The sequence below is a fragment of the Piliocolobus tephrosceles genome, chromosome 1 (assembly GCF_002776525.5).
Source record: "Piliocolobus tephrosceles isolate RC106 chromosome 1, ASM277652v3, whole genome shotgun sequence".
NCBI classification, from domain to species: Eukaryota; Metazoa; Chordata; class Mammalia; order Primates; family Cercopithecidae; genus Piliocolobus; species Piliocolobus tephrosceles.
Window position 1 is genome coordinate 91,586,951 of NC_045434.1, and position 11,648 is coordinate 91,598,598.

The window sequence follows — 11,648 nt, forward strand, 5'->3', positions numbered from 1 at the left end:
TTTTTTTTTTTTTTTTTTTTTTTTTGGAGACGGAGTCTCGCTGTGTCGCCCAGGCTGGAGTGCAGTGGGGCTATCTCAGCTCACTGCAAGCTCCACCTCCCGGGTTCACACCATTCTCCCGCCTCAGCCTCCGAGTAGCTGGGACTACAGGCGCCCGCCACCACGCCCGGCTAGTTTTTTGTATTTTTAGTAGAGACGGGGTTTCACCATGTTAGCCAGGATGGTCTTGATCTCCTGACCTCGTGATCCACCCGCCTCGGCCTCCCAAAGTGCTGGGATTACAGGCTTGAGCCACCGCGCCCAGCCTAAAACTGAAGTTCTCATGAGATTGTCCAAAACAAAAAACATGTCAGGTTCCATGTATGCTAAATGTGTTCGTGACTGGATCAAGCGTGCTTTCCTTATGGAGAAGAAGAAAATTGTTGTGAAAGTACTGAAGGTAGGCCGGGCGCGGCGGCTCAAGCCTGTAATCCCAGCACTTTGGGAGGCCAAGATGGACGGATCACGAGGTCAGGAGATCGAGACCATCCTGGCTAACACAGTGAAACCCCGTCTCTACTAAAAATACAAAAAATTAGCCGGGCGTGGTGGCGGGCGCCTGTAGTCCCAGCTACTCGGGAGGCTGAGGCAGGAGAATGGCATGAACCCGGGAGGCGGAGCTTGCAGTGAGCTGAGATCCGGCCACAGCACTCCAGCTTGGGTGACAGAATGAGACTCCGTCTCAAAAAAAAAAAAAAAAAAAAAAGTGCTGAAGGCACAAGCACAGTCAGAAAGCTAAATAAAGAATGAAACTTTTGAGGAATAAAAATGAGAAGACTTAAAAAAAATGTGGCGCGGTGGCTCACACTTGTAATCCCAGCACTTTGGGAGGCCAAGGCGGGTGGATCACGAGGTCAGGAGATGGAGACCATCCTGGCCAACATGGTGAAACCCCATCTCTACTAAAAATACAAAACATTAGCCGGGCGTGGTGGTGGGCACCTGTAGTCCCAGCTACTCAGGAGGCTGAGGCAGGAGAATGGTGTGAACCCAGGAGGCGGAGCTTGCAGTGAGCCTACATCGTGCCACTGCATTCCAGCCTGCGCGACAGAGTGAGACTCTCTCCCCCTCCCCCAAAAAGAAATGCTGTTTACCTTTAACCCCAGGTAACATGCTTCCCTTCACGAAACTTGTGATAGTATGCTGATTCCATTTATAATTGTAATCTCTGTCTTGAAACATTTTATTTTCTTTCTTTTTTTTGAGACGGAGTCTGTTGCCCAGGCTGGAGTGCAATGGTGCCATCTCACCTCCCTGCAACCTCTGCCTCCTGGGTTCAAGCAATTCTCTTGTCTCAGCCTCGCTAGTAGCTGGCATTATAGGCACCCACCACCATACCTGGCTAATTTTTGTATTTTTAGTAGGGATGGGTTTCACCATGTTGGCCAGGCTGGTCTTGAACTCCTGACCTCAGGTGATCCGCCTGCCTTGGCCTCCCAAAGTGCTGGAATTACAGGTGTGAGCCACTATGCCTGGCCAAAACATTTTTTTTTTTTTTTTGATCATCAGTGACCACTTAAATCCACAGTACCTTTCTCCTACTCAGGATGTCATTTTTTGGGAGCATTCTGATTTGTATCTTATCCTCAATAAAACTTTAGACTTGCCTGTTTTTTTTTTTTTTTTTTTTTTTGAGATAAGGTCTCAGGCTGGAGTGCTCATGGCTTACTGCAGCCTCCCAAGTAACTAGGACTACAGGTGCACACCATCACGTCTGACTTTTTTATTTTTTCTTTGAGATGGAGTTTTACTCCTGTTGCCCAGGCTGGAGTGCAATGGCATGATCTCGGCTCACTGCAACCTCCGCCTCCCAGATTCAAGTGATTCTTCTGCTTCAGTGTCCTGTGTAGCTGGGATTACAGGTGCCTGCCACCACGCCCAGCTAATTTTTGTATTTTTAGTAGAGATGGGGTTTCACCAGTTGGCCAGGCTGGTCTTGAACTCCTGACCTCAGGTGATCCAATCACTTCGACATCCCAGAGTGGTGGGATTACAGGCATGAGCCATTGCGCCCGGCCTTTTTTTTTTTTTTTAAATACCTGGATAATTTAAATTTTTTTCTTTAACTTTTAATTTTTGGTAGAGAGGAAGTCTCTTTATGTTGTGCAGACTTGTCTTGAACTCCTGGGCTAGAGCGGTCCTCCTGCCACAGCCTCCCAAAGTGCTGGGATTACAGGTGTGAGCCACTGCACCTGGCCTCAAAATAATGTTAAACACATTAAGCAGGACTAAGAAATCAGTTAAAGTATAGTTAACCAAAATAGAAAAAACCTAATTTGTGACATGGTCATATCGTAGTTACCAAAATGTTAAAAAGCCTAATTTGTAATATGGTTGTGTGTGTGTGTGTGTGTGTGTGTGTGTGTGTGTGTGTGTGTGTTTTGAGATGGTTTCTATTGCCAAGTCTGGGAGTGCAGTGTTGCAACTGTAGTTCACTGTAGCCTCAAATTCCTGGCCTCAATTGATCCTCCCACCTCAGCCTCCCGAAGTGCTGGGATTATAGGTGTGAGCCCTGTTCCTGGCATGTGTATTTTATTAATAGCAACAAAAAAGATCTAAGTGCAGGTCTGATTACTGTAATTTTGTTTTTGGCTCTTTTTCTTTTTTTTTGAGACAGAGTCTTGCTCTGTCACCCAGGCTGGAGTGCAGTGGCACGATCTCGGCTCACTGTAATCTCCGCCTCCCAGGTTCAAGTGCTTCTCCTGCTTCGGCCTCTCAAAAGACTGGGACTACAGGAGTATGCAACCACGCGCAGCTAATTTTTATGGTTTTAGCAGAGATGGGGTTTCACCATGTTGGCCAGGCTGGTCTTGAACTCCCGACCTCAGGTGATCTGTCCACCTCAGCTTCCCAAAGTGCTGGCATTACAAGGGTGAGCTACTGTGCCTGGCCTTTTGGCCATTTTTCTTTCTCTCTCTCTCTTTCTCCTCTCTCCTCTCTCCTCTCTTTCTTTTTCTTTTCTGAGACAGCCTTTCTTTCTCACCTAGGCTGCGGTGCAGTGGTGAGATCTTAGCTCACTCCATCTCTGCCGCCCAGGCTCAAGTGATCCTCCCACTTCAGCTTCCAGAGTAGCTAGGACTGCAGGCCATCACACCTGGCTAATTATTTTGTATTTTTGTAGAGATGGGGTTTTGCATGTTGCCCAGGCTGGTGATTACTGTATTTTTTTTTTTTTTTTTTTTAGACAGAATCTTGCTCTGTTCCAGGCTGGAATGCAGTGGCACAATCTTGACTGACTGCAACCTCCGCCTCCCTGTTCAAGCTATTCTCCTGCCTCAGCCTCCCAAGTAGCTGGGATTACAGGTGCGTGCCACTACACCTGGCTATTTTTTATTTATTTTTATTTTTAGTAGAGACGGGGTTTCACCATGTTGGCTAGGCTGGTCTCGAACTCCTGACCTTGTGATCCACCTGCCTTGGCCGTCCAAAGTGCTAGGATTATAGGCATGAGCCACCATGCCTGGCCGATTACTGTAATTTTTAAGTGAGAAATATTTTTTAGATATGGCAGGAGGAACATGAATATATCTACAGATTCTTTTTTTCTCTCTCTATACATTCTGAGAAACTTCTCTAGTAATGAACTATAGAAATGATCCCTGAAAGTATAGTCAATGAATTCTGTTGCTGACAAAAGCACACAATACTGCTGATATTATGATGGTTTGCTGCCTATATTAATAATTAATGAAAGTGCTAACTTTAAGTTAGTGGTCAGTTGAAAATAAAGATGCATGGCTGGGCGTGGTAACTCACGCCTGTAATCCCATCATTTTGGGAGGTTGAGGTGGGTGGATCATTTGAGATCAGGAGTGCCCAACATGGTGAAACCTCGCCTCTACTAAAAATACAAAAATTAGCCGGGCGTGGTGGTGGGCACCTGCAATCCCAGCTACTCCGGAGGCTGAGGGAGGAGAATCGCTTGAACCTGGGAGGTGGAGGTTGCAGTGAGCTGAGATGGTGCCACTGCACTCCAGACTGGGTGACAGAACGGGGCGATTCTTCAAAAAAAAAAAAAAAAAGAAAAAAAAAGATGCAATTTTTCTCCACTTAGGGTCATGGACACCTTGAATTCTATCTATGGACCTTTGTGGGGATCCATGGTCTCTAGATTTTAAAACTCTGCTCCAATACATTCTAGTGATGGTATCTAGAGATACCTTTTTTTTTTTTTAATTCCTGAGACAGGGTCTCGTTCTGTCACCCAGGCTGGAGTGCAGTGGTGCAATCATGCCTCACTGCAACTTCAACCTCCTGGGCTTAGGCAATCCTCCCACCTCAACCTCCTGCTAGGACTTCAGGTGCATGCCACCATGCCTGGCTAATTCGTTGGATTTTTAGTAGAGATAAGGTTTTGCTATGTTGTTTAGCCTGGTCTTGAACTCCTGAGCTCAAGCGATCCTCCAGTCTTAGCCTCCCAAAGTGCTAGGATTACAGGTGTGAGCCACTGCACCAGCATCTCAGTTTCCTCAGCTCTTGGGAAAAAATACCTACCTCCTAGAGTTATGAGAAATAAACCAAAAGCATATAAATGTGCTTAGGATAATAGTCAATACAAACCAGATGTTCACGTAAACATCAACAAAAACCTATTTCCCATTAGGAGATATACTATAATTTAGTTTAGATCGTTCCCAGTAATTAAGTAGTTTCCCTTGAAGGGTGGGGAAGCGGGTATGACAAATACGATATAAGGAGACTGATGGTTCTCTTGCTTTTCTAACACCTTTTCATAACTATTCCCATCCTATCCAAATGTGGCATTGTTCCTAAACTAGGTAATGCCTGGAATCAGGATTTGGGGGAGCTAAGTCTTGGTTCTAGGGTTAACATTGGCCCATTGCCTTATGCAAAAAGATTTAAATACTTTTGAAGACAACAAAACAGGTATCAATAAGATTGGCCAGGCGCGGTGGCTTACGCCTGTAATCCCAGCACTTTGGGAGGCCGAGGTGGGCGGATCACCTGAGGTCAGGAGTTCAAGACCAGCCTGGCAAAATGGTGAAACCCCATTTCTACAAAAATACAAAAATTAGCAGGGCATGGTGGTGTGTTCCTGTAATCCAAGCTACTTGTGAGTCTGAGGTGGGAGAATCGCTTGAACCTGGGAGGTGGAGGTTGCAGTGAGCCAAGATCATGCCATTGCACTCCAGCCTGGGTGACAGAGCAAGACTCTGTCTCAAAAAAAAAAAAAGTTTAAAATAGGGCAAATAGTATCGTTACAAAGCTGGCAAACTCGTGTTCAACTGACAACTATTCTTCCTCCTTCCTTTTTTTTTTTTTTTTTTTTTTTTACGGGGTTTTTCTCTTTCCCCAGGCTGGAGTGCAGTGGCACAATCACTGTTCACTGCAGCCTTGAACGCCTGGTCTCAAGCAATCCTCCTGCCTCAGCCTCCTGAGTAGATGGGACCACAGGTCCATGCCACCATGCCCAGGTAATTTTTTGTTGATACGGAGTTTTGCCTTGTTCCCCAGGCTGGTCTCGAACTCCTGAGCTCAAGAGATCTGCCCACCTCGGCCTCCCAAAGTGCTGGAATTACAGGCGTGGGCCACCATGCCTGGCGAACAACTATTCTTAAATATGTAAATTAAACGTAACATTTAGGTAGTGTTAAGAAAGCTACCTAAAAGTTGCATTTTGGGTAGGTTTGGAAGATTCATGCCTCAACTAGTTTGAGTAATCTTGGTCAAGTGGCTGAATGTTTCCCATTAACTAAACTGTGATAACATCTGTCCCCCTTATCTGTGGGGAATATGTTCCAAGACCCTCAGTGGATGCTGCAGATAATATTGAACCCTCTATGTACTATGTTTTCTCCTTACTAAGTTGAGAACTTCCACTTTTTCACTTAAAGGAAGCACTTTCCAGCTTCTTTTTGGCATACCCGAATTGCAGGCATCACCACTCTTGTGCTTTGGAGCCATTATTAAGTAAAATAAGGGTTACTTGAAACAAGCACTGCACTGTGATACCTTGATACCAGTTGATTTGATAGCAGAGACTGCTACTAAGTGACTAAAGGGCTGATAGTGAGTACAGTATGAACACACTGGACAAAGAGATGATTCATCATAGGGGACCAGAGCAGGACAGTGTGAGATTTCCTCATGCTATTTGGAACAGTGCACAATTTAAACCATTTATTTCAGGAGTTTTCCATTTATTTTTGGACCATGGTTGACGGTTAGTTAAGTGAACCTCGGAAAGCAAAACTGCAGATGGGGGGTACTAATGTAATACATTGTTTCTTCTTTTCCTCTCTAGATTATAAATAGGAATCTCTGATGCTTACCTGCACCCAACTTATCTTTCATAGCCCTCACTACCACTGCCTCACTTTGACTGGTGAGTACACAGGAAATATTGATGAAAACAGGTGATGCCATCTGCTGGAAGGAAGTGAAGTTGACCACTCTTACAGAGTAGATGGCCAGGCCAGGAGTGAGGGGAGAGCGGCTATGGCCAGTGACCACTAGAACTGGGGAGCTGGAGATGACCTTGGAGAAAAGATAAAACCTTTTATTTAAAAGAAGAAAAATCAGTTTTGTATCAGTATGTTTCAATCTCAAACATATAAAGTACAATAATTGTCAAGATCTGGATTTCTAGCTAGCTAGCTGACAAACAATAAATCATTTACATTTTTGTTGTTGTTGTTGTTTTTTTTTTTTTTTTTTTTTGAGACAGAGTCTTGCTCTGTCCCCCAGGCTGGAGTACAGTGGCCGGATCTCAGCTCACTGCAAGCTCCGCCTCCCGGGTTTACGCCATTCTCCTGCCTTAGCCTCCCGAGTAGCTGGGACTACAGGCGCCGGCCATCTCGCCCGGCTAGTTTTTTGTATTTTTTAGTAGAGACGGGGTTTCACCGTGTAAACCAGGATGGTCTCGATCTCCTGACCTCGTGATCCACCCGTCTCGGCCTCCCAAAGTGCTGGGATTACAGGCTTGAGCCACCGCGCCCGGCCTTTGTTGTTGTTTTGAGAGGGAGTCTCGCCCTGTCACCCAGGCTGGAGTGCAGTGGCACGATCTCAGCTCACTGCAACCTCCGCCTCCCGGGTTCAGGCGATTCTCCTGCCTCAGCCTCCCGAGTAGCTGGGACTACAGGCACCTGCCACCATGCCCAGCTAATTTTTGTACTTTTAGTAGAGACGAGGTTTCACCATGTTGGCCAGGATGATATCGATCTTGTGATCCACCCAACTCGGCCTCCCAAAGTGCTGGGATTACAGGCATGAGCCACCACGTGCAGCCAGTCGTTTACTTTTTACTCCTTTAGGTATGTTGACAAAGCTCATGACCTAGATTTTGGACTCTGGGAGTCTGCCTGGCATTATGAAGGAGACGGGTTTTCTTCATTTGATTTTGTCATTTCCCATGGTAATTTTTATTAGGTCACTCAGTAACTTCTTTTGCCCTTGAAGTGCGCATGAAAAGTATCTTTTCAAATTCCTGATCTCTTGTTCTGTTTTGCTTCAGTCCTTAACATACCTCTAGCTTCCCAAGAACTCTGTCCACTCCCAGTACTCTTATCTCTCCGATATCTTGTTTGTGGCTAAGAACCAATTCTGACTGGTTAATATAAAAAGCTGGGATGAAAGGAATGAGGATTCGTTGCATTCCATTCTTGCTACGTTCACTGACCAGTGTAGCCCACCCATAGACTGAGGTGTCAGCCACACTGAGGGCCTGCAGCAGCTCCTCTGACTGCGGTCGAACCTTTATTATGCAGACATAAACCCCTGAAAAAAAAGAGGAAAAACTGATCAGGAAGGTTCAGAGGCTCTACTGAGCCAACTGAATTAGGATAGGAAGGAAAAACTATGACATGTGAATTCAGCAAAAGAGAAAATGTGAATTTAGTTTTGAGTGTTTAATATCAGCACAATATTGGTCACTATGAGGAGGATACCAAATAAAAACAGTTCTAGAGAAACCACAACTGAACTTGTTTACTGAGAATACCATTCTTTCTTTTTTTTGGAGACAGGGTCTCATGCTGTCATGCAGGCTAGAGCACAGTGGCACGATCATGGCATTCTGCAGCCCTGACCTCCCAGGCTCCAGCGATCCTCCCACCTCAGCCTCCCGAGTAGCTGGGACTACAGGCATGAACCACCATGCCTGGCTAATTTTTGTATTTTTAGCTGAGGCGGGTGGATCACAAGGTCAAGAGTTCGAGTCCAGCCTGGCCAACATGGTGAAACCCCATCTCTACTAAAAATACAAGGATTAGCCAGGCGTGATGGTGGGTACCTGTAATCCCAGCTACTTGGGAGACTGAGGCAGGGAAATTGCTTGAATCTGGGAGATGGAGGTTGCAGTGAGCTGAGATCGCACCACTGCATTCCAGCTTGGGGACAGAGCAAGACTCCGTTTAAAAAAAAAAAAAAACAAAACAAAATTTGTATTTTTTTTGTAGAGATGAGGCTTCACTATGTTGCCCAGGCTGGTCTCAAACTCCTGGGCTCAAGTGATCCTCCTGCCTTGGCCTCCGAAAGGGCTGGGTTTACAAGCGTGAGAGACCACCCCTGGCTAAGAATACCATTCTTGGCGGGGCGCGGTGGCTCAAGCCTGTAATCCCAGCCCTTTGGGAGGCCGAGACAGGCGGATCACGAGGTCAGGAGATCGAGACCATCCTGGCTAACACGGTGAAACCTCGTCTCTACTAAAAATACAAAAACTAGCCGGGTGAGGTGGCGGGCGCCTATAGTCCCAGGTACTCGGGGGGCTGAGGCAGGAGAATGGCGTAAATCCGGGAGGCAGAGCTTGCAGTGAGCTGAGATCCGGCCACTGCACTCCAGCCCGGGCGACGAGACTCCGCCTCAAAAAAAAAAAAAAAAAAAAAAAAGAATACCATTCTTATTTAACATGTCAGGGAATATTAAATGATATAACACAAGCAGGGCACTTAAGAGCTGGGGATACAGAATGAAGAAGTCAGTGCTGGTGAACTCAGGAAAGGATTTGTGAAAGAAAGACAAGCTTTGAGCATCATTAATAACTTATGCATCAGACCACCTCTTGGTGTCATTATTTTTAGTCAATGGTAGGAACTGTTTTTCTAGTTACCCATGCTTAATCCTTAGCTGTCTTTGTTTTTTTGTTTTTTAAAGAGACAGAATTTCACACTGTTGCACAGGTTGGAGTGCAGTGGCGCAATTCTACCTCACTGCAGCCTTGAACTCCTGGGTTCAAGTAATCCTCCCACCTCAGCCTCCCAAGTAGCTAGGACTCCAGGCATGTGCCACCATGCCTGGCTAATTTTTAATTTTTATTTATTATTATTATTTTATATATATTTTTGAGACGGAGTCTCGTCCTGTTGCCCAGGCTGGAGTGCAATAGTGCAATCTCAGCTCACTGCAAGCTCTGTCTCCTGGGTTCACGCCATTCTCCTGCCTCAGCCTCCCGAGTAGCTGGGACTACAGGTGTCCGCCACCACATCCGGCTAATTTTTGTATTTTTAGTAGAGAGGGGGTTTCACTGTGTTAGCCAGGATGGTCTTGATCTCCTGACCTTGTGATCTGCCCACCTCAGCCTCCCAAAGTGCTAGGACTACAGGCGTGAGCCACCATGCCTGGCCTATTTATTATTTTTGTAGAGACAGAGTCTTGCTCTTGCCCAGGCTGGAGTGCAGTGGCATGATCACAACTCACTGAAACCTTGAATTCTTGGGCTCAAGCAATCTTCCTGCCTCAGAGCTAGGGCTACAGGTGTGCGCCACCAGGCCTGGCTATTTTATTTTTTGAGAGACAAGGTCTTGCTATGTTGCCCAGGCTGGTTTCAAACTCCTGGGCTCAAGTGATCCTCCTGCTTCAGCCTCCTAAAACATTAGGATTATAGGCATGAGCCACTGCACCTGGCCTTAGTTGTCTTTACATGCTTTCCTTCATCCCTATATCCAATCACTTCCAAATCTTGCTAACTCCTCCTCTGAAATGTCTCTGACATCTGCCCCTTCTTAGTATTTCTCTATTAGTCTGGTCTAGACCCTTATCAAAATGCATGCTTGGATTATTGCAGTTGGATAATTATGGATAATTAGTCTGGTCTAGACCCTTATTAGTCTGGTCCAGACCCCTTAGTCTGGTCTAGACCCTTATCAATTCATGCTTGCGTTATTGTCCCTTCACAGGTATCCTTGCCTGTTATTCCACTTTTCTTTTTTTTCTTTTGAGACCAAGTCTCACTCTGTCGCCCAGGCTGGAGTGCAGTGGTGTGATCTCAGCTCACTTCAAGCTCTGCCTCCCGGGTTCAAGTGATTCTCCTGCCTCAGCCTCCCACATAGCTGGGATTACAGGCACCCGACTAATTTTTGTATTTTTAGTAGAGGCAGAGTTCCACCACGTTGGCCAGGCTGGTCTTAAACTCCTGACCTCAAATGATCTGCCCACCTCAGCCTCCCAAAGTGCTGGGATTACAGGCATGAGTCACCGTGTCCTGGCGTTATTCCTCTTTTCTTTATTTGAGACAGGTTATCCATCTGTTGCCCAGGCTATAGTGCAGTGGTGTGATCACGGCTCACTGCAGCCTTGAACTCTTGGGCTCAAGGGATTCTCCCACCTTGGCCTCCCAAGTAGCTGGGATTACAGGCATGAGCCACTGTGGCCAGGCTATTCCTCTTTTTCTTTTCTTTTCTTTTTCTTTTTTTTTTTTTTTTTTGAGATGGAGTCTCGCTCTACTGCCCAGGTTAGAGCGTCGTGGCGTACTTTTGGCTCACTGCAAGCTCCACCTCCTGAGTTCAAGCAGTTCTCCTGTATGAGCCTCCTGAGTAGCTGTGATTACAGGCATGCACCACCATGCCCAGTTAATTTTTGTATTTTTAGTAGAGACGGGGTTTCACCATGTTGGTCAAGCTGGTCTTGAACTCCTGACCTCGTGATCCACCCTCCTCGGTCTCCCAAAGTGCTGGGATTACAGGTGTGAGCCACCGTGTCCGGCCTCCTCTTTTCTTTTTCTTATCCATTCTATATACTGCCACTAAATCCTTAAAAACTGGTTCATTCTTTTTGTTTGTTTTTTGAGAGGGAGTCTTGCTCTGTCGCCCAGGCTGGAGTGCAGTGGCCGGATCTCAGCTCACTGCAAGCTCCACCTCCCAGGTTTACGCCATTCTCCTGCCTCAGCCTCCCGAGTAGCTGGGACTACTGGCGCCGGCCACCTCGCCCGGCTAATTTTTTTGTGTTTTTTAGTAGAGACGGGGTTTCACCGTGTTAGCCAGGATGGTCTTGATCTCCTGACCTAGTGATCCGCCCGTCTCGGCCTCCCAAAGTGCTGGGATTAAAGGCTTGAGCCACGGCGCCCGGCCCTTTTTTTTTTTGAGATGGAGTCTTGTCTGTTGCCCAGGCAAGGTGGAGTGCAGTGGTGTGATCTCGGCTCACTGCAACCTCCGCCTCCCCGGTTCAAGCAATTCTCCTGCCTCAGCCTCCCAAGTAGCTGGGACTACAGGCGTGAGCCACCAGGCCCGGCTAATTTTTGTATTTTTAGTAGAGTTGGGGTTTCACCACGTTGGCCAGGCCAGTCTCGAACACCTGACCTCAGGTGATCCAACTGCCCCAGCCTCCCAAAGTGCTTGGATTACAGGCCCAGTGTTTTTTTTTTTTTTTTTTTTTTT

At 46.5% G+C, this 11,648-nt stretch overlaps 1 protein-coding gene and 1 pseudogene across 1 annotated transcript in view; both read right to left on the minus strand.

The window, feature by feature from the left end:
• Nucleotides 1–11,648, minus strand: part of NUP210L (nucleoporin 210 like) — a 157,353-nt gene that overhangs the window by 3,136 nt on the left and 142,569 nt on the right. The window contains exons 29-30 of the mRNA XM_026447362.2: nt 7,526–7,776; nt 6,333–6,537 (exon numbers count right to left, since the gene is read on the minus strand). Of these exons, the coding sequence (XP_026303147.1) occupies nt 6,333–6,537; nt 7,526–7,776 (456 nt within the window). The remainder of the gene's footprint in view (nt 1–6,332; nt 6,538–7,525; nt 7,777–11,648) is intronic.
• LOC111544020 lies at nt 3,567–3,654 on the minus strand (annotated as a pseudogene).